We start from the raw sequence: 23,981 nt of genomic DNA, 5'->3' as shown, positions 1-23,981 counted from the left end.
CTCAAGCTTGAACACTAACCATGGGACGATAACCGTTTTTAAGGTTTACCGTGGTTTGAAGGAGTCAAGGTTTTAAAACTGTCAAAATTTTCAGTTAAAAATGGTTAGGGCTGTGCGACTATTGAAAACGTCTCAAAACCGCGATTTGAACATGCACAATTTCTAAATCGCTTTACAGCACGATTTTCCCACAGTACGCTATTTGAACCAATCGTAACGCAGCACACCTAAAAAGAATATGAGAACAGGACACTGGGCTTAATGAAAAATAGCCTGCATAAACAGGGATGACAAGTTCAGCAGAGAAGGACTTGGTGCCAAGAAAGGTCAACATCTGTGGTGTGCGATTACTTTGGATAGAGGAAGGCTGATGTATCACAGAATCAGGCCATTTGTAAATTGTAAAAATAATTTTAAACCCGGAAGATGAAATTAGCTGACAAAAGCTCAAAATTGTCCCATTTTCCCCACAATTAAAGCTAACAGGTGCTAACATTCACTTAATTGAAGCTCAACACACACATCTGTTAAAATCTTTAAAAAAGTACTCAAGGGATTCTTGAACCTTTAAAGAGAAAATGAAAACGCACTGGGTGTTTGGGTCTTCTGAGTTAATCAGTCTACCGAAATGTGTACATTCCAAAGTTTAAAGCTGATTGCTCATTTCTTGTTATGTGACTCTCTTGTAGCATTCTGAAAGTAGAGATGTTTTCAACTGGGTGCGCATGGAATACGTGTGCATCACTTCCAATATGCGCGCTTTCATTGGAGATAACGAACTTGTGCATGCAAAAGACACGATTTGTAAACAGACTATTTCCCGGCAGCGTCACAAAGAGGTCTATGATCTATGCATGTCAAAAAAAAAAATCTGGACACATATGGAAGGACATGCAACTACTTCTGACATGGTTAAACAGAACGAGCGCGCGCGGGCGCATAAACAAACGCACGCACGCACACACACACACACAGTGGTCTGTTTATTTGTTTTCCCATAGGTCTGTTCTAGAGACAATTTATTACACCCTTACAAGGTGATTTTTATTTTTTTGGCTTATGTCTGTTTCAAAGACATATTACAGGTGTTTGATAAAGAGCTAATTGTTTTCCTTTGGAAATATTTTTTCAGATTCACACTGTAAACCATTTGTGTGTGTCATAATTGGGATTAAAATTGAAATTGCATTATTGTTTAAGAAAATTTTGATGAGTTTCTTTTGCCCATATTAAAACACAGCCCTATCCCACAGTATATGTAAGATTGTTTTTTTTTAACGTTTATTTTATTTTTTTAGGACAGCAGTATCTCCAGCAGAAAAGATACCCAATGACTAATAAAGACAGCAGAAGTCAATGATTCATTTGAATTATTTAGCCTGACATGTTTACTGTTAGGGCAGCAAAGTGGCGCAGTGGGTAGCACAATCACCTTACAGCATGAGGGTCGCTGGTTTGAGCCCCAGCTGGGTCAGTTGGTATTTCTGTGTAGAGTTTTTCTCCCTGTGTTCGCGTGGGTTTCCTCCGGTTGCTCCAGTTTACCCCACAGTCTAAAGACATGTGCTATAAGTGAATTAAATAAGCTAAATGTGTATGGAGTGTATGATTGTGTGTGCAAGAATGTATGGGTGTTTGGGTTGTGGCTGGAAGGGCATCCGCTGCGTTAAACATGTGCTGGATAAGTGGGCGGTTCATTAAGCTGTGGCGACCCCAGATTAATAAAGCCAAAAAAAAAATGAATGAATGAATGAATGTTTAGTGTTACAAAATATTTTAAGTTTCTCAAAATAAAATGTATTGTGTTCAAAGGGGGAAAAGTTTTTGGTTTTTACCCAGCCATTTAATAAGAATCTATAATAGAGCAGTAATTACAAAACTGTTAAATATTTTTATCCAAGTTTATCATAATGTCAGAAACTTATACCAGCCCATTGAACATACCTATTAAACTCAAAAACAAGCACGTACCTTTTTGGAACCAGCAAAGCCTTCGGACTCCAGGAAGAAGTAGGCAAAAGGCATCAGCACAAAAAGACTGAGATTTGAGAAGAGGGAGACCAGGTTCCACAGGCCTGAAGAAAAACACATCAGATCATAAAGCATGAAAGTTCAGCTAACTAACATGATAGATATCATTTTATATGATAAGAAATCATTCCCACTCCACCCCTGCTTCAGTAAATAACTTGTCTAATCTAATTCTTTTAGTGTGAGCAATTTAACACCATGTTTATATTTATTTTTTAAATTTTCCTCCAAAATCAAACAAACAAAATAAAAATGAACCTTGCCTTGTCACAGTGAAAAACCTCAACGATTTAATGTCAAACAACTGCTCTCAGGTTAACATAAATACAAAAAAATAGACACACAACACCACCTTGTGGCCATGGCTGAAACGTGGAAAAAAATAACTCTAGAAGAGTACGGACTTATAAATAAATTTAGGCGGCTTGCTAATTAATAAACCTTTTAATTAAAAAAAAGAACAGATTTAAACACCATTTTAAAATAAAAGCATCCAAAAAAGAAAACTAGTTTTGCTGTGCTTTCAGGAGAACAAAGCAGTAGCATACATACCACAGTTATTTTTTTTAAATGACACAATATATAACTTTATGTATGCCTATATGTAAAGTTGTTAAAACATACTGTATAAAAAGTCATGACACTGACCATGTATGAGAGATCCGTTGAGCCATTGTATATAGTAGTTTTTTGGAAGAGAAAGCAGGATCTCATTGCTGATTATAGAGAATGGTAAAAGGAGGACAGCACCTCCAGACACCGCCAGTGTAAATGTACACAGGTACATACTGAAAGAAAGATCAAATTAAACAATCATTATTTTAAAATGTTATTATGTTAAAGATTTTATTAAATCGTCAACTTGCTTCTGTTTTACTTTTTATGTCCTGATATATTATTGCTGTATCATATGAAGAAAAAAATAGTCTAGAACAGAAAGTACAGTGAAAAATCTGGGGGGGAAAAACATCAGTTTTATTGATATCACCTCTTATAAACGAATTATTTCAGTGTACCATAAAAACACTTTTTATGTCCCATATGTTAGTATCAAAGAACTCACGATATTCTGTTGACAATGGCATCCTCATCTTCCTGGTCATCTGTTGGCATAGGAAAACACAGATCAATGGCATTAGATTTGCCATTTATATTTTTGGTAAACCTACTACTGTTGCTTCTGATGTGCCGGCTATCTTAAATGTAAGTTTGTTTTTCTTTTCATCCAGTGTAAAGTTCTTTGCTGTGAACTTGCGACACAACAGAGGACACAGGGACACGACAGATGGTTTAATAAGACTAAAGCACAATTTCTCTTCATTTAACTGAAAGCAACATGAAAACAATACTGGCTTATCATAAATCACAAACATTTGAATAAACCTTCTGAATGAATTGGCCAGATGGAGGCTGTCCAGAATCAAAAAGGGTTAAAGAGTGGATGGAGGAGCGGGGGGAGATGAATCGATTGCCAAATGGGATAAAAAAAAAGAAAGAAAGAAAGAAAGAAAGAAAGAAAGAAAGAAAGAAAGAAAGAACCCAGCACAAAACTCAATCACTCTAAAGTAAATGAAGATTCGGACCACAGAAAATCCATATAGGGCTGGTAGTCTAACAGCTTAACAGTAAACAGCAGTTAATATATTTTATTACATTTTTTTTATTTAAAACAAGTTTCTCCTACAATAAACTGCTTATAAGGATTTAGCTGACATTAGTTATGAGACCTCCTCGAGAATAAGTAAGGAATAACTGTCCTTACGATTGTTTGTATCAGGGAGTCTGATAGCAGAAGCACCTTGTTTTACGGAGCTGGATGATACCCGAATTGAGATTTGTAGTCTTCAAAAGATTTTACAACCAATAAAATAGTTCAATTGTCACAAAAAATTTAGTATCACCTTATATGAAAACCTTGCAGGTCATGAAGAACATTTTAAATGGTAATTATTTTTAATGGTATTGTATGGTTTGATCAGAAACTAAACAGATTAGTCTTACTCACCACTTTTCCTCTTGTACTGTGAGATGATGCAGTACGACACAATGTACAGTACTGCAAACAAGAGGAAGCAGACCTAAAAAACAGAGAGAAGGAGATTGAGTTTCCAAACATTGATTTTAAACTAGGGCTGCACAATATATCGTCTCAGTCCCAGGATCGATATCGTAATGTGTGCGTCCGCAATAGTCACAGTACAGAGATCTGCGATGTAGTTGGGATTATAGTTGACCAGATGTTACAGTTAACTGTAGTGAAGTAATTTCAAGTGAATTTCAATCTTTGAGTTAAAGTTTTTTATTTTGAGGTGTTTTTAAGGTCTGACTGTAACAATTTTGAGCAAACTTATACATTTGGGCACAATAAATTAAACATTTCAAGCTTAAAGTTTATTTGTACCTTTGTACTCAAATAAAACAATACAGTGTTGTTATTATTATTTAATTTCTGCTGCTGAATTTTCTAGTGATTGTTTAATTTCTGCTGCTGAATTTTCTACAGTTATTATTTAATTTCTGCTGCAGAATTTTCTAGTGATTATTTCATTTCTGCTGCTGAATTTTCTATAGTGCTTATTTAATTTCTGCTGCAGAATTTTCTATAGTGCTTATTTAATTTCTGCTGCAGAATTTTCTATAGTGCTTATTTAATTTCTGCTGCCGAATTTTCAAGTGATTATTTATTTTCTGCTGCTGACTTTTCTATAGTGCTTGTTTAAGTTCTGCTGCAGAATTTTCTATAGTGATTATTTAATTTCTGCTGCAGAATTTTCTATCTGACTCCCCAGAAAATAAATTAAATACATGATTTACAGTATTTATTGTAAATACATAAATGACCGTTTATTTGCATCTTTTGTCTGTTGTATTTAACTATGCTTTTCATTTCTTTAATTATATTTTATGTAGATACACTCCCCTACTTAGTCATCCCAATCGATTTAAAATTATGAACTCTTTACAAGCTATTCTAGTCATCTGGTGAAATTGCATATATCGCAATACACAGCAGTGCATGAAAATATTGCATTCACAAAACATCCTGTCTGCATAAAATTCAACTTAAAGTATTTTATAAATATAGAGAGAACATATTAGGCGGCAGTGTCAACTTTATTATTTTAAGTAGTGTTTAAAAAAATAAAACATCAAACTGTCTGTAAAAAATGCCCAAAATGTCATGTTTTGCAACTGACTTATTGTTAGATCTTTAATGAAACCTAAAATACCAAGTTTAAAAAAAAATAGATATTTGCTTTTCTGGCATGCTCAAATAAGTGCTGGCTGTGTAAAAGTTTTTTTTTTTTCTTACTATTGACATAACCAGCCAACCGTTGGCTGACTGAACCGGCAGTTTATTAGAGCTCATTCAGAGTAACAGAATCAAGAATTCATCAGGTTTATATGAGATGAACAAATCTGCACAAAATACCCGTCTGCTGATCACTGTGAGACATGTTGGTTAGAAATCTGTATCATCCAATTGCAGGTCAAATAATTCTTGTCACAGCTGTTCACAGAGTATGATAGTAAAGGCATGATGGGAAACAATTGACTGATAACAGCATTTATTGGTTTAAACAACTGTAATATATTGTTGTTCCTCTTCTCAAATGTTTGCCTGCCTGCTTTTATGAAGACATACATGCATATACACAACAGTTACACATTGTTTTTTTGTGAACGTTTTCTAAAAATGTTTGTATGGTAGCCAATATCAAAATCAGAATGATCTGTTATGTACAATCATTTTATTCTAGTTAATTATGTAATTTACAACAAAATGTAAATCATTTATTTACTACTTTTTATATTCATTTTATACATTATTATTATATTTTATTTACTATTTTTGCATTGTTGCTTTTTTAATCAAAGTGTTGTTTTGAAATAAATTGATTATCTCTAGTAAGAGAATGTTTCTGATCAATCAGAAGATGGATGTCTTTGCTGGTAGAAAATGGCAACAGTTTTGGGAACCAAACAAGTAACAAACCAAAGGTGATATTAGACCTGCAGCTATAGATTATTTTAATAAATGATTAATCTACCACTGTAGTCGGTCGATTAATCGGATAAGCTTTTTCAACTTACTCTGAAGATTTGTTTTGTTATTAAATAAAGTATTTGTTATTACATCAAATAATTCAATTATAAGCTTCAGCCGATATAACCAGGTTTGGGCATTTGAAAACTGTTGTAATTGATATCTGAGAAAGTGATATCTTCTGACAGAATCAGGGGCTGGATCTAATACATTTGATCAGGAATCTTTGAAAAGCCCCGTTCATCTTAGACCCTCATAGACATTTAATTAAAAAGAACATAAACTAAAAATCAGGTTAGAAATATTAATGTAAAAAAAGTGAAGAAAAAAATTATGTGCCTGCTATGTACCCCCAAATATCTATTGATTTGATTTTCAATACAAATACTATAAGTATAAATCTAGTCTATATTTAAAAAAAAATGTATATAGTATACATACTAATAGCCCAACAGTGTTAAAGCATGGTTAAATAAAATTATATGTAATATCTGTCACAGAGACAAAGCCTTATGGCCAATTCACTCTACATCAATAACCAACGTAAACCACATTTCATTTGGTTTTGTTAGCCCTGTCTGTGAAGCAGTGATGTTTTTTAATGACTGAACATACTGGACTTGTGATTGTCCACTTTTGCCAGCATCTGTCTGTGCAGTGTGAATTCAGCTTTATATGCATGAATCAGCAGCCAGTCTCCATGACACTGAGGAGTATTTTAAGAGGACAGACTGATGGATATGTAAACATGCCAGTCATGCCTGAACTTTCACTCATATTACACCTTGCTTGTAGCCTTACAAAACTACAGAGCATTAACACAGTTCTCCATTACATATATATGCAACTTTACTCCACCATAAAAATAAACCTAACTGGAGCTTTGAATGGAAATCAGATTCAGATTAAGTTCCAGTTAACCTCTTTACATTGCATCGGAATAACAAATAACTTCTTTTCACTGTATATTTAGGTTTTGATTTAAAAATTAAGGTGTGAAAGCTCAGTGAATTAGAAAATGTGTCATTTCAAAATGTTTTGTGTTTAATGTTTTGGTCTAGACAAAATAAAAACCAAGAGAACTGGGGCCTGTATCATGAAGCAGGATTAGCTGGCTAGTCACTTAAATTTCAGCTTGACTTTAATCTCTTTTTGTTTTCAAGCAAAGGTATTATGAGCCAGCTGAGCTGAGCAATCTTCATCGTACCTAAAACCCAAAATAGGTGAAAAATTTGCCAGCTAGTGGGATCTGAATTATAATAAATTACAAGCAAAAACAAACAAATAAACAGAGCTTTTTAGAGTTTTCTGTGGAGTTTACAAGTACTCATGTAAAGAAATTGAACAATCAAATGTAAAATATAATGGTCATTATTGTAAAAATAATTATTTATATATATATATATATATATATATATATATATATATATATATATATATATATATATATATATATATATATATACATATATATAATAATATCTTTATCTTTTATTTTTCAATAAATAATTTAATCCTGCGATGTGACTATTGCAGATTTACACATTGTGATATCGATGCTCAAATGATATACTGTTCAGTCCTACTAGCACACAAGAATTCCTGATTTGTCTTAATCAAGATCATCTTCCGAAATTAACGATTCTGTTCAGTAAGAGCCAAATATAATCAATATTATTGTATAAGTAATATCTAATCACTTCGTTTTTAAAAAGGGAAGCTGAAAAACTATTTGCACATTATCAGCACAGCAACAATAAAGAGCCAGAAAAGTTGATCTATCTGCACAGCACAGACTTTAGTTAGAATAACTCGAACTGTATGTGTGCCTGATAACAGCTATCTCATACACACTCTACACACACCTATGACACTCTTTCGAATGCACAGACTGTGTATGTGTGTGTGTGTGTGTGTGTGTGTGTGTGTGTGTGTGTGTGTGTGTGTGTGTGTGTGTGTGTGTGTGTGTGTGTTTCTATATTTTCTTTTTTTTTTACTATAAGTTTCAAAATTTCAACTGTAAGGTCTGGTGTAACTGTAAAAAACAAAAGACTTCGCTAAAACAACAACATAAAAAAAACGGAATTTCCTATACTAACACGTTTAATTGCTTTACGTCATAGAGTAAAATATGTTTTTTAAATTTTATTATACAAATTGCCTGCATTAAATATGCTTTCAATGCATATAAAATCCTGTTTTATTGTGTGAATCAAAAACAATGTCTGCATCTACATCTGAATCAATCGATTTAACATAGCTTTGTATTTAAGATTAAGCTGGGATAACTGTTACCAACATTAAATATTTCTTGGCTACCCTTCTAGCAAAAAGTTGGCAAAATCAGATTGGTCAGATATACCTGGCAACAAACACAGAGTACTGAGAAATGTATTCATTTGCAAAATCATGCAATCCATTCATTAATCACATGAGTGACCAGTTGCATAAAATGCCAACAAGTTAGTCATTTATTTGTTAAGAAAACAGGTCAAAGGTTTTAAGCGGGTTTTATAAAAGCATAATTAAGGTAAAATTGGTTTTATATTCAGACATTCAAAACATTCAAGACATTCTCCTTAATACAATTTCAGAAAACTTTTCTTTGGAAATTCTCAATTGAAAGCATTTTGTTATACAGCGCAGTTGGGCAACTGACTGTTAACTATTAGAGGGTGTCACAGACTGGGAAAAGAGTATGGCAGAACATTTTTACTTCATCTAAAAATCTCAATCACCAACTCATTTACAATAATTTTTGTCATAGAACCTACTGAACCCCACTTAAAAGACATCGTATCAACGCCTCCTTAGTCCTCTCTGTTATAAATGTCCTGACCAGGAACTTGGATCTTTTTTCATCTGATGTGGGAATGGACCCTTTTCACAAGCCTGTTATAACGCGTTTAACAGTCATCAGCATCTTAAATCCTTAAAAGTTTTGATTTTCAAAAAAAAAAAAAACTCATGAACATTTCTATGTATTTATGAATGTATTATATCATCTTTGAATCAAATTACAAAAAATCTATTACTGCTTGTGCAAGGCGTTTATAATGCCGCGTCTATGTGACTGGACAGTAAATTTGACTTATTCTCTTCTCTGGCTGCCGTTTTCAGCGCCACACTTTTTTTCCTTTTTCTAAAAGTGTTTATAAAATCATCATGGAGTTTTTCTTAAATATTTGAGCAAATAAGATAAAAAAAAATGTTTGTTGTATTCTCCCATTCACTGCACTCCCCAACTGCACTTTCCCCAACTATGATGACTTCTGCTACTGAGAAACTCATCACATAATTTGGACACATACAAGTGGCTGGTACAACTGTACGACATTATAATTATCCACAGCTCGAGTGAACTTGCTACAAATGTGTGCATTAAAGATCTGGACAAAATCTCCACGTTTACTGCACAAAACAATGATCATGAATCAGGATGATTGCCTTACTTTGTATAATTGATACTTGATACTGTACTTTGCTTTTGTTTTTCTGTTAACTTCTATTAATTGGATACCCCAGTTTAAAGAGACCGCAGGGGGGGGTGTAGTATGATTAATATATTTCATTATATTGTTTTTTTCAGCCTGTGTCATTCATTCATTTTCTTGTCGGCTTAGTCTCTTTATTAATCCGGGGTTGCCACAGCGGAATGAACCGCCAACTTATCCAGCAAGTTTTTACGCAGTGGATGCCCTTCCAGCCACAACCCATCTCTGGGAAACATCCACACACACATTCACACACACACTTATACACTACGGACAATTTAGCCTACCTCATTCACCTGTACTGCATGTCTTTGGACTGTGGGGGAAACCGGAGCACCCTGAGGAAACCCACACAAATGCAGGGAGGACATGCAAACTCCACACAGAAACGCCAACTAAGCCGAGGTTCGAACCAGCGACCTTCTTGCTGTGAGGCGACAGCACTACCTACTGCGCCACTTGCCCTCGCCTTTTTTTTCAGCCTGTGTGCTTTGTTATAATAATAATAATAATAAAAGAAAATTCTAAGCAACCAACAACAATCAAAGTACAACATTGTTCAGTCAATTAAATAGTGCATGTGTTGTTTTGAAGTTATACATAAATGTGATTTCAGACCGAATATTCAATGTACCATGGCAATATAGGGACAAGTTGTCACTGAACAAATCTGCGAAAATAAAACCAACTTAACCTTAAAAACAACATAGGCTGGTCTAACGTGAACCTGTTAAATAAAACACATCAGTCAGTCAAATTAGTTGGTAACTTAAGAGTTTATGCAACTGGCCCCAAGTTTGCCAAGTCAGAAAGGAGAGGCACATTATATCCTAACACCCAAAATAAACACTGCAAACCTGCAATGCTCATGTGTACACCAACAACTGTAAACAAGCTGTCAGTGAAGAACCGTTAGGATTACTCAGATGTCAGTTGACGATAGTTCAGTCTGTCCTAATTCTACTAGTTTTAGAAATATGACACAAAGGTTACTCGGCTTCATGCATACAATTGCAGACAGCTAACAATTATTTACAAAACGCGTTTAATTTTGGGTTAGAAGTCAAATGAATTGCGAGCTCAGTCACAGAAAGGGATTAAAGAGCTCAATATTGTAGCTAACGACAAGCTAAGAGGCTAACCAACTAGCCTAATGGACCTCATTTAAACTCAGTTCTGTTTCTAGAGATATTTATCAAAAGTCTTAACCACAGTTAAACCCATTCATGATTTCATTATACGGAATATCCGTAATGAAGTCTAAATGCAAGCTGGATAATGAACACGGAGCATAAAGGGTCAGTGTGCTGTGCTTTAATGGGTCTCTCTGTACTCACGATGTACTCGCGCACTTGGCTGTGGAAATTCTGCTCTCTGATCGTCACATCGTCTTCCATTCTTCATATTGCAGAAACACATTCATTAGCAACGCATTTTGGTGGCCAGTCCATTCACTGCGAGAGAAAGCGACTTTATCAGATAAATAAACCGCCCTTTGGAAGAGCTCGACTGACTGACAGCGGTTGCGCTCAGCGCCAAATAAACGATCACAACACAGTCAAAATATATCGCGTCATCATTCGGCGACTTACGACAGGCAGGACGATGGATGTACACAGATGGCTTGTCAAGATGAATACAGTAAAATCCTTCTGGAAATGGATGACTTTCTCCTGTGCTACATTTAGGTAATCCACTAATTCATCCATCAGTATTTCCACTAAACAACTTGTCTTATGTATGGTCACAGTGTCGAGTTTGTTTGTGAAAAATGAATCAGGAGTATAAGTGAATTTAACTTAGCTAAATATGTTACTGTTGGCAACAGATCTTTAGTTAGCAGGCATTGAGTAATATAAAATAAATCAATAAAAGGGAAATGCAGCTTAAAATGTTTTATAATCAAAAACAGTTGGTATCATATTTTACCATGATTTACAGAAGACACACACTAAAATGTAATTCGATGTAACTTGTGTACCAAAAAATAGTGTCATGTCTACTTAATTATTTTATGAGATAAATATTTAATTAATTGTGATTTAAAATTTTTATTTTTTGCTTTTTAAAACAAACTGATTGTAAGCATCGATGAAAATATAAACATTATTAGAAATTACATTACAATGAAATTTGTATTTTGTCCCTTGATTCATAAGGGGTCGCCACTGCGGAATGAACCTCTAACTTATCCAGCATATGTTTTACACAGCAGATGCCCTTCCAGCTGCAATCCATCACTGGCAAACATCCATACACACTCATTCACACTACGGCCAATTTGTTTATTATTCACTTATAGCGCATGTGTTTGGACTGTGAGGGGAAACTTGAGCACCGGGAGGAGACCAACGTGAACATGGGGAGAACATACAAACTCCACACAGAAAAACTAACTGACCCAGCCAGGGCTCAAACCAGCAACATTCTTGCTGTGAGGCAACAGTGCTAACCACTGACCCACCGTGTCTCGTTTTTTAATCATTAAAAATAAATATGTCTAATGTTTATTTTGCAAATATATTAAGTGTATTGCGAACATTTATTTAATGTAATGAGTACATATGTTGTACAACATATTTTTTAAAATATAAATATTGTTGGTGTAAGATGGTGGACTATTATTTCACCAATATTCTTTTACATTCTATTTTCATAAAAGTTAATTACTAATTAGGCTAATTACAACATTAAAATAGACACTACTTGCATTTTAGAGAAATTATAAGAAATTATGGGGTGGTACGGTGGTGCAATGGGTAACGATGTCACCTCACAGCAAGAAGGTTGCTGGTTCGAGTCTTTCTGGGTCAGTTTTCTGTGTGGAGTTTGCATGTTCTCTCCATGTTTGCACGAGTTCCCTCCGGGTGCTCCTGTTTTAAAAAACAGAACTAAACTCCATTGTGTAGATGGTTCAAGCATGTTGAAAATTATTTTTCAATCAAGTTCTCTTACATAGAAAAAGTAAATTAAATAGCTACTAGGAATGTTCATTTCGTTAGTTTTGCTAACCGACAAACGCTGCTCATTAATCGGTTATTAACGGTTAACTGGTCAGATTACTATTAATTTTATATTAAACAAATTGACGTGTCTATTTTGTGTCTGACACATTAAATATTGCATTTTAAAATACTGATTTTTATATGTTAGCATATTAATAGCGGAACAGAACAACAGAGCATCTTGTGTACCAAAAAATAGTGTCATGCCTACTTAATTATTATTTCTAGACACTACTTGCATATTAGAGAAATTATAAGAAATTATGGGGTGGTAGGGTGGTGCAATGGGTAACGATGTCACCTCACAGCAAGAAGGTTGCTGGTTTGAGTCTTTCTGGATCAGTTTTCTGTGTGGAGTTTGCATGTTCTCTCCATGTTTGCACGAGTTCCCTCCGGGTGCTCCTGTTTTCCCCAGTCTAAAGACATGCACTATAGTTGAATTGGGTAAGCTAAAATGTCTGTATGTGAATATGTCCTGTTCATATGCAAGTATACAAGAAGTTATACATATATCTTCTGGTATATATTTATACAGTACATACTGCTAATAAATCTATACACATCTGTTATTATAGAGACAGTTCACCCAAAAATGATCGAGTGGTTCCAAATCCTTATGAGTTTACTTTTTTGCTAAACACAAAAGAAGCTATTTAGAAAAATGTTATAGAAACCTGAAACTTGACCTCCATAGTAAGAAAGACAAACACTATCGAAGTCAATGGTTAAATGTTTTAATTTTTGAAAAATTAAATGAAAACCTCAAACTGGTTTGTGTCAAGTGAAGTTTGAGTAAATGATGACAGAACTTACTCTCCGACTCAGCAGATGGCGATAAACTCAATTTTGTTTTCTTCACTTTCGAAATGTCTAACGAAGAAAACGCCAATGGCTGCCTCCAGCTTCTGCATGTGTAAACTTTCGATAACTCTGTTTAGTCTGTGACACGTACCTATTAAAATAAAAAATAAGAAGAAGATTGTATGCGCGTTCCTTTATAATCCACTTAGAAAATGAAGGCAAAGCGGCAGCGCAAAGGTAAAGGTGGAAAGCAAGCAAACAATGACAAATTTAAGAAACTCAAGGATTCAGTCAGCGACTTTGTGAAGAGTAAAGGAGGCTTCGATAAAAATGAAAACGACCAAAGAGTAAATTTCGTAAAGCGGAAAAGCAGAAAAGACCTGCGCAAGGAGAAACGTAAGATGAAGAAAGCCAAGATGAAGAGCCACTACATGGGTCAGGTAATGGCAAAATCCAGCGAGGAGCTTAATCCAAACACTCCTGCTGTGAAGGAGGAAAACACACACAAACCAGCCCTGAAGAAGACTACAGATGCTCCTCAGAGACAGCAGAAGACTAAAAAAGGCGATGCTAATACTAAAGACGCTAAAGATGAGACGAAAAGTAAGAAAGTCCACTTCTCAGAAGATCTGCCAAAGCAGAAAAAGAAATCTGGCCTGAACGAGAGCAGAAAGCTGGCTCTGTTAGAGGCGAATGTCGAAGAGGACAGAGAAATAAAGAAGCTAGAGAAACGCCTTGGACTGAATAAAAGAAAGAACAAGAAGAGTCTGCCTCAGTCTTTCACCAATGATGGGTTAGATTATATTTTAGGAATTCTTGAGCCTGGAGCGTCTGCTACGGGACTGTATGAGAGCGATGAAGAAATGGACATTGACAAAGCCAAGGAGAACTTTGATGAGCTGGAAGAAGACAGCGAGGAGCAAATGACAGACGATGAAGACACAGGTGATGGTGAGGAAGAGGTTGAAGCGCAGATGGAGGAAGAGGAGGACGTGGAGGAGGAAGACACACAAATAGATGATGAGGAGGTGGAAGGAGATGAAGAGGATGACTCGGATGCATCAGAGGAAAATGAAGAAGTGGAGGAAGCTGAATCTGAACAAAAAAATCCTGAAAGCCAGGAACTAGTATGTCATTGTACATCTGCTTATTATTTTCTATAATTTATTTCAGTAATCAAAGCAATGAAAAAACAGCAATATGTAAATACTTTGATAAACAGCTGGTCACAGTAAGGTTACAGTGATAAAAAAAAAACAGACAGAATAAAGAGTTTTAGAGTTTTGCGGTCAGATGTTTGTTTAAATGTAAAGATAAATAGTATTATAAGAAGTAGTCTAAAATCAGTTGATTGGTTATATAAAGGTTTATGCAATAGTTACGTCACAGTAATAACAGAAAAAATATGTTCAAAATTAATTCCAGTTTTAAAGGAGATCTAGAGTGTCATTTTTCTGCTCCGTTAACTTCAGATGTGGTATCAGAATTTCAAAGTCTGACACCCGGGAGGAGCTCGGAGTAGAGCCGCTGCACCTCCACATTGAGGGAAGTCAGCTGAGGTGGCTCGGGCATCTTTTTCGGATGCCTCCTGGACGCCTACGTAAGGAGGTGTTCCAGGCATGTCCCACACGCTGGAGGGACTATATCTCTCGGCTGACCTAGGAATGCCTCTGGATCCCCCCGGAGGAGCTGGAGGAAGTGTTTGGGCAGAGTGCAGTCTGGGGTTCTCTCCTAAGACTGCTGCCCCCGCGACCCGGCCCCGGAAAATTGGCAGAAAATAAATGATTGATGAATTTCAAAGTTGTGATGATATAACCTTAATTCAACCGTAAAGCAGTTCTACAGAAGACCAGAGTGTCCTTATTCAGCACTATTTTTTACTATCGCATGCTCATCAGGTGTAATGCTTTGTCCCAAAAGACACACTACACACCATGCACTTATTGTTTATGCCAGGGGTGTCTTGCAGATTTTAGCTCCAACTTGCCTCAACACACCTGCCAGGACGTTTCTAGACTGCCTAGTAAGAGCTTGATTAGCTAGGCCAGCTGTGTCTGATTGGGGTTAGAACTAAACTTTGCAGGACACCAGCTCTCCAGGACCGAATCTGGACATCCCTGGTTTATGCACTGAACCATCTAATTCACAGGTGTCAAACTCCGTTCCAAAAGGGCCGCAGCTCTGCACTGTTCAGTTCCAACCCTAATTAAACACACCTGATTAATTGAGTCCTTCAGGCTTGTTTGAAACCTACAGGTAATTGTGTTGGAGCAGGGTTGGAACTAAACTGTGCAGGGCGTCGGCCCTCCAGGAATTGAGTTTGACACCCCTGATCTAATTGATCAACTTTATAAAGTCATCAAAGTTTGAAAGACTTTATAAAGTGGCCTTTTATAATGGCCTCTTTTCAACATGACATGCTTAACGGTCATCATAATCTTAAATCCTTGAAAGTTTTTAATATTTAGATTTTTTAAACATAAAAACATTTATATGTGTTTATGCATGTATTATATCATCTTTGCATCAAATTACAAAAAATGAATTACTGCTCGTGCGAGGCGTTTTTAATGCGGCGTCTGTTGGGCTGAGAGTAAATTTGACCTTATTCTCTCCTCTGGCCGTCATCAGTCTCACACTATTTTTTTACTTTTTCTAAAGGTCTTGATTACACCATCGTGGAGTTTTTCTTTTTTTAGCAAATAGGCTTGTAAAAAATTATTAGTTGTACTCTCCCATTCGCTGCACTTTTCAGTTCACCCAACTATGACGCTTTCCGCTACTGAGAAAACTGAATACTGAAAAGGGTCTATAAGTGCATTATCTGCTCATAATGGTGCATAAGGACACAAACCAGGATACACCTTATACTTTGAAGCTAATATCAGTTATTTGGTCTTCTATTTGCTGTAGAATCCTGCCACAACTGGCAAGTATGTTCCACCTCACCTGCGAGAGGCTGCAGACAGCAAACGCAAAGCTGAGCTGGAGAAGCTGAAGCGCAGTGTGAAAGGTCTGATTAACAGGTAAGGTGTCACAGAGATTAACTTGATTAATGCATTTTAAAGAGGCTTTGTTTTTAAAAGCATTTAGTGTCGTTGACTTCACCAGTTTGTTGTTGTTTGATGGCTCTGCCCTCTGCTTGGCAGGTTGAGTCAGCCCAACATGGCGTCCATCAGCAGTCAGTTGGAAGAGCTGTACATGAACACCAGCAGGAAGGACATGAACGATACACTCACTGACATTCTGCTGGCTGCCTGCGTCACGCCTGCTCTCATGCCAGAAAGGTCTACACTTTTCATAGTGATTTTATTATATAACTCAATTTATTTATATTGACCTGTTCACTCACTGATGTACTATTTTAACTATTTGAGTAAAGAGCTTTCAAGCTGCATCCACCACATTTGAGACAGATCTTCAGACTGTTCTGACATGTTAGCTTTTATCAACAGTCTGGGTGCATCAGTTATAAAACTCAAATTCAGAGTAAATTTTTAAACTTTTGTTGGGCCGCGTTAGGACATTAATGAAAAGATGACACCATGGGTACAAACCTTATACCAGGGATAACCTGGAACACCCTTGCAAATACAAGCATCCAAGCTTTTACATTGCTTCAAATGATTTATGGGATGTCAATGTTTTCAGCAGTGTCTAAAAGTACATTTGAAACCATCAGCTTGGCTCGTGCTGACATCAAGGTTTATCACACCGTATTTTTTTAAGTTAATGTTACCACTTGTTGGCTTACTTAAACACACAGCCACTATATCAAGAAACCGGAGCACCCGGAGGAAACCCACGCGAATGCAGGGAGAACATGCAAACTCCACACAGAAACGCCAACTGACCCAGTAGAGGCTTAAACCAGTGACCTTCTTGCTGTGAGGCGACAGCACTACCTACTGCGCCACTGCGTCGCCTTATTTATTTATTTTTTTATTTGTTTATTTGATACATTTTTGACACTTTTGTTTTTATTATTATGATGGAATTGTATATATTGACAGGAAGTGAAGTAAGAGGACATGGGATAATATTTGGGGGGATGGGATTGAGTAAAGATTTGTGATTAAGGATCTAACTTGGTACTCCCACTACGCAGTTACGATATATGTTTCACACTGACCACTAGACTATTTGCACCAACGTAAATTCTTATTATTAACATCTTCTCTCCTTTCCAGGCTTCTAATGGAGCACATTCTACTTGTCAGCGTGCTTCACTATAGTGTTGGCCTGGAGGTATTTGATCTTCAGTTCATTTCAATTTGTGGATCAATACCTTGCCATCATGGCAATATGGTTTATCATTGCATTGCTGGTTCTGACTAATTCCACTCTCTTTCTCATGTTTAAAGGTTGGAGCTCATTTTTTAGAGACTGTAGTGCGTCAGTTTGATAGAATCTACAGTGAGCTTGATGGAACAGACAAAGAATGTGACAACTTGGTATCAATAATTGCTCACCTCTACAACTTTCATGTGGTCCATGCTGTCCTGGTGTTTGACATTCTGAAGAAACTGGTGACATCTTTCAGCTCAAAGGATATAGAGCTGCTTCTGCTGGTGCTAAAGACCGTTGGGTTCGCGCTCAGAAAGGACGACCCAATAGCTCTTAAGGAGTTGATCTCCGAGGCTCAGCGGAAAGCGAGTGCTGAAGGAGAACAATTTCAGGACCAAACAAGGGTAAGGCTACTTTGACCTTTGAAGAAGCTGTCTTTTGGTGCTTTGGAATGATTGTATTGTATTATATTTACAGCTATAGAGAATATTAAGATATACCTTTAAAGAAGGCTGAATTTATTGTGTGGATTTAAGATGTTAATATTTGTTTTAATCTATATTTGATTAAAAAAAAATTCAAAGTTTTTTATAAAATGTCATTTAGGGCATTCTTTTTTCAGAAAAAATGATAATTGGTCAAAAAAAACATGTTTCATTCAGCATTTTCTAATTAAAATCAGAGTTATTTCATCAGATATTGATTTTTAACCTCTCTGATGGTGTCTAAAAATAAATATAAACATTTTTATTTTAAATGTGAAGTAATCAGAAGTTTTACTCAAACACATAACTTTAAATCATAAATCCAGTGAAACTTTTATTCTTTTCCTGAAAACTTTCAGTACAGTTGGTGTAAATTAAAACAGACAGACATTTGTTTTGTTCTCAGATTCGGTTTATGTTGGAGACGATGATGGCATTGAAGAACAACGACATGAGGAAGATTCCAGGTTATGACCCTGAACCTGTAGAGAAATTAAGAAAACTTCAGAGGACTTTGGTGAGCAAATGATGTTAATTTAGTTTAGCTTGCAATGCAAAAGGGCTTAGAGCAGTTATTACTGTCTTATTAGGAACAGTACATTTATTCAAGCTTTGCTGGTAAGATTTTGAACACAAAATAAAATATTTTGAAGAATGTTCCCACTATGTGATTCAGTGGCTTTTGAACATTCTTCGAAAAATCTTCTTTTGTGTTCATAAGAAAGAAACTCATAAAGGTTTGATTTTTGTGAATGGTTTGAGGGTGAGTAAATTTGATGTTTGGTTTAATCGGTACTTAATGTACTTCTTGCAGTGTCCACTAGGGGTCAGGCTCTTTCCATAGTTTGGTGTGGTCACATTGATTAGTATAGTATGTTCTCAGAAATGTGTTTGTATCTTGTGCCGAAACCCACTTACACTAAAAAGAACTATCTTAACAGATTCACAGCAGTGCTGGCAGCAGTGACATGAAGTTGAGGGTCTCTCTGGACAATCTTCTGGAAGCTGAGCGTGTTGGCCGCTGGTGGATTGTGGGGTCTTCCTGGAGTGGAGCACCCATGATTGATGACCAGGGGAACAAGACAACCACCCCATCCACTAAAGGAGAGCAAGTAAGGGGAAAAATTGAAAAAAATGCGTATATGTAAATAAGTTAGCAGTAATTTAAATTCTATGATGTTTGCTTTTCAAAAAATGTATCAAAAATATTTCTGTTTTAACATCTGGATTTTTTTAACATGTTTTATTTTAGCTAGGATTTAAGGCAATACATAACTTGTAATTTTAATATGTTTATTTCTCTATCAATTTGCAGTACAGTGCAAAAATGCTGGAGCTTGCTCGTAAACAAAGAATGAACACTGACGTCAGGAGGAATATTTTCTGTGTTCTCATGTCAAGTGAAGACTTTTTGGATGCGTATGAAAAACTATTAAGGTCTGTCAGTGTAGTTTCTGTTTTTTTCTGATTACTTATTAGTGACAGGCTCTGTCTTAATTAAAACTTCATTTATTTTATTTTCAAAATTTGATTTTTTTGTATTTTTACAGAAAGACAAACACAGTTCGTGATAAAAGGATGCTAAATAAATGTATATTCAGTAATGCATAGTTTATGCAGATGTTTTAAAACATCATTCTACTTTAAAATAAAAACAGGATCAGCAGTATGCAAAGTTACAAGCATTTGTTTTTGACCACGAAAATGTGTAGAATTTAATAAGATAAAGGCAAATTAAGATAAAATAAAGACAGTGGATTCTTAATTCTTTCTCAGGTTAGGATTGAAAGACCAGCAAGAGCGGGAGATTGTTCATGTTTTGATGGACTGCTGCCTGCAGGAGAAGATGTTTAATAGATTTTATGCTGTTCTGGCTGAGAAGCTTTGCTCACATGATCGGCGGTTCCAGGTAGAGTAAAAAAGCAGTGTTTCCCTCTTCTCTGTCCGCGTTAGACAGATTTCTGGTTTTAGTTGGTGTCACTGATTTTACTGCATTTAGAGCGGAAGCTTGTGCTTTCTATATTTAACTTGGAATGTCTGCACAAAAACTAATGGTCAAACTATGAATAATTATATATTTTTCAATACTTTGATGCAGCCGTTAAGTTAAAAAAATATATAGCTTTATGAGGCAATGATTATATCAAAAGTAAAACCTGGGAGACTGGTTCCATCATGATGGAAATTCTGACTTTCGTTAAATTGATAATTAAATATTTTGTTCTACAACAAAAACTACATAGACTCAAACAAATATTCACATTTTTGATATGTGATTTGCTTTATTAATGATAATTTTAATAAATAATCATTTTTTTATCACAGTTAATTTTCCTTTAAATTGAAAAATTCTATTGGAAAATCCTGATGAACCCAACTACATTCTTCTTGCACAACTCTATTAATATTATGATTTTATAATACTCTGTCATGCATTATGATATTTTGCCAGGGGTGCCCAATTCTCTTCCTGGAGATCTACCTTTCTGCAGAGTTCAGCTGCAACCTGCTACAAAACACATCTGTATTTAAACTTAGTTGGTTAAGTTGTTTGTTAGAAGTTGTTTAGAGTTGGAGATCTCCAGGAACAGGATTAGGCACCCTTGTCATATGCAATGCCATAATCAGCCATAATCTTTTTTATGGGAAAACTTATAATTAAAGAGTTTCTAAAACTTTCTTTTAAAATCAGCATTTTTCCTCATGCTCTTTGTGTAGATTCAGAAATTTTACTTTTATGGCAAATAATAGGTCATTGTAAGTGCCTTCAAAGCAAAATAACTGAACATTAACATAGGTGCAAAGAAAAATGCTCATTGTAAAGGAACATTTCACGCAGCATCTAGAGGTTTTTGCATCTAAACTCTTCATTTATAGGTTTGCCTATTTAAAAAAAGCTTATGCCTGATCTTCTGTTGCATATGATCTATTGCATGACTGAGTAATATTAAATCATAATGTCAAAAGAGAATTGATCTGTTTACACTCAATTCTACAGCATGTAATACTTAGCAGCTTGAAGCTGTTGACTTCATTTTGTAGATTGTAAACCCTCTCTGCTTTTCCCCTGTCCTCTAGATGACCTTTCAGTTTAGTCTATGGGATAAGTTCAGAGACCTGGCAAACCTTTCCAATAGGTCCTTCAGTAACCTGGTCCAGCTGGTCACTCATCTTTTACACAGGAAGTCTCTGTCTCTTTCTATTCTTAAGGTAATATGTGATAATGTTCACCCCTCTCCACAAAGGAAAGCTTGCATTACAACACACGGTTAGTTGTAACACACATTGTTTAAACATTTCCACACGTTCCATGATAACAAAACTTACAATATTTACTAGATGACAAATTATAACAATATAGAGAAATGTTTGTGCCAAAATATAGCAAATCACGTTGCACTACTTGTTTTTTTAATCGTAAAATACCTTTTTGCACAATATTGTTCTGCCTATATAAAACTAATCGTATAGTCTGCCATAGTTTATGTGTATAGTTTAAGTAAATATAGTTTATGTATATGATAATATAGTTTGATTATTGCTCCTGTATGTTAATTATGTATAAGTTTAAACAGCTCTTACCTCCAGTTTTGTGTTCATATTTAAGATTTTTTTTTTTTTATGTAGCACAGTGGTCCTGCATGACACAACATTTCGTTCCACTGTGTTCACATGTGTAGTGGAAAAACAAAAAAGCTCAGCTTCACTTGACTTGAACTTGAATAGTACATTCATGCTACGTGAAAAATTATGTTTTTAAATGATGAAAAAAATATAAACTCTAATTAATATACAAAACTTACATATTTGTACTTGATAAGTGTGAAATTAATTTGGAAAAATACTTTTAATTTTAATAAAAGTCTCGTAATATACAGTGCACAGCATATTTGAGTACACCCCATTTTGAAAATGACTATTTTTATCCATATGTCAGTGAATATAGGCAATATATTTTGGTGCATTTAAACAAAACAGATTTATTAAATGGATATATTTATTAAACTGATATTTTAGTCACCAAACAGATTTAGAAATTGAAAGATAATACAATTATAGCAAAATATTGCAAAAATAAATAACCTACAATATTGCAACAAATTTGTTCAATATTTTTGTTTCTTTTGATTTTTCCTCGTTTTAAATTTGTATTTAATATTTTTCTATAACATATAAATGTGGCTGTACTAGTTTTTGGACTGTTATCGTAGGTTATTTTGTTAGATAAACTCCAGATTTGGCTTCAGTACTGATTAATCTAATGTATATGCGCAAGTATAGTATTATAAAGCTTCCTATTAAAAATATTAATTTAAAAGATTTGCGAGGGGTGTACTTATATAAGCTAAGAACTGAATATGTGTTCTATTTCATCTTTTATATTAATCTTTTACATATTAGTATGACTTAATTTTTTTGCCTGTTCTCTCACCATCTCATTAGGCTATTGAGTTTGGGGAGCTTGATAAGCCTAAAGTGAAATTCCTGAAGCAGATTCTGTCAAAACTCCTTAAAGAAACCGAACCAGAAGATCTTGTGAATATATTTGGCAGGTGAGAATAATGTTTAACATTGTTGTTGCTAACCACTTTCACATTTGCAGCGTAATTTAACATGAGATATTATATTCATTATGTATAGTTTTATATTAATCTCAAAATATGTTTTAAATAATAAATATTTATTTGGCATATTAAACTCAAATTAATGAAACACCAGGGCTTGTATTCAAAAAACATTTGATCTTATCTTTCTCTTCTCAATTCTATTTACAAAGCTGCTGAGACAAACTTTTACTAAGAACAAGAGAAGTCTCAAACTATAGGGCAGGGTTGACATCATTGCTATGGATGATGTCAGCATGATTACTAACTATGCACCTCTGTCAGAAATGTATTCATTTCTTTATTCATTCATTCAACATTGCAGTGCACAGTATTATGCTGAAATAATGTTTATATTTGTGTCATATTTTTTGCGCATGTGTATATATATATATATATATATATATATATATATATATATATATATATATATATATATATATATATATATATAAGAATGCCTCCATGATTAGGGCAATAACTTTTGTTAGCTTCTTGTGGTCAAATGTTTTTTTAAAATAGTATGCTTATGACAGCCATTTTAGCATGGTTTGTGGTTTGGTCTTAGGTCTTGAGGTCTTTGTTCGTGACTTTAGGAGTTCTCTTTGCTACTCTTAACATTTCACCAGTTTAAGAGCAGGTTTTCATCCTAAAATGCTTTGTGAAATACGCTAAAACTAAAACTTAAGGAGTCCTAAATTTAGGACTGACACTATCCTTTATTTTTAAGGTTTTCTTCTAAGTCAGCAGGCTCTGAGCTTTTTTTAAGACTTAAGATATTTTGTGAATATAGGCCCAGATGTGAAGGAGTTCATTGAAAACATCTTGTGTGTGGCCTGGTATGTCAATATCTGCCTGTGTGTCTACCATTGTGCCTCAGGATCTCTGGAATTCCCAAGCTGGGAATGCTTCGGGAAGGCTTGAAGCTGTTCATCAGTCACTTTCTGCTCCGCACCGTTAACACACAAGAACCACCTGAGCAAGCCAAGGTACTCAAGGACAGAGCCGAGGTCGCCACTAAAGCCATGGAGGCCCGAGACGCTAAAATCAAGCTATAGAGCTTCCGTACTTACAGATGTGTAAATAATTCACACACAAAAATGCCAAAATAAAAACAAATGACTGTGACTGTGCAGGGCCATATGCAAATATGAATGCAGACTTTCAAAAACGTTATTGCTTTTTTGCAGTAATGACATTCTCTAGAAAAATAAAACAAGTGTGAAATA

The 23,981-nt window shown here is 35.1% G+C and overlaps 2 protein-coding genes across 5 annotated transcripts in view; one reads left to right on the top strand and one right to left on the bottom strand.

Annotated features, from left to right (window-relative positions):
* The window catches only part of lmbr1 (limb development membrane protein 1), a 53,925-nt gene extending 42,804 nt beyond the window's left edge, over positions 1 to 11,121 (bottom strand). For 2 of the 3 annotated variants that reach the window (XR_012382440.1, XM_005166430.6), the window contains exons 1-5: positions 10,908 to 11,121; positions 4,034 to 4,106; positions 3,092 to 3,131; positions 2,677 to 2,816; positions 1,969 to 2,072 (exon numbers count right to left, since the gene is read on the bottom strand). Coding sequence is in view for 2 of the 3 variants with exons in the window: in XM_005166430.6 (XP_005166487.1) it covers positions 1,969 to 2,072; positions 2,677 to 2,816; positions 3,092 to 3,131; positions 4,034 to 4,106; positions 10,908 to 10,967 (417 nt within the window). In the remaining variant the exon portion in view is untranslated. The remainder of the gene's footprint in view (positions 1 to 1,968; positions 2,073 to 2,676; positions 2,817 to 3,091; positions 3,132 to 4,033; positions 4,107 to 10,907) is intronic. The other variant, NM_001252604.2, reaches the window with a different exon arrangement.
* A 57-nt stretch (positions 11,122 to 11,178) lies between these two features.
* nom1 (nucleolar protein with MIF4G domain 1) lies at positions 11,179 to 23,981 on the top strand. 2 transcript variants are annotated; one of them, NM_001044832.3, is given in 12 exon segments: positions 11,179 to 11,258; positions 16,290 to 16,402; positions 16,526 to 16,663; positions 17,567 to 17,624; positions 17,741 to 18,067; positions 18,555 to 18,665; positions 19,090 to 19,260; positions 19,464 to 19,585; positions 19,925 to 20,057; positions 21,227 to 21,358; positions 22,592 to 22,701; positions 23,633 to 23,981. In NM_001044832.3, coding segments are annotated over 10 exon segments (1,464 nt in total). In that variant the 5' UTR covers positions 11,179 to 11,258; positions 16,290 to 16,402; positions 16,526 to 16,541; the 3' UTR covers positions 23,811 to 23,981.

This window comes from Danio rerio, chromosome 7, assembly GCF_049306965.1.
Source record: "Danio rerio strain Tuebingen ecotype United States chromosome 7, GRCz12tu, whole genome shotgun sequence".
In the NCBI taxonomy this organism is placed as follows: domain Eukaryota; kingdom Metazoa; phylum Chordata; class Actinopteri; order Cypriniformes; family Danionidae; genus Danio; species Danio rerio.
This window is presented reverse-complemented; position numbering and strand designations above follow the sequence as displayed.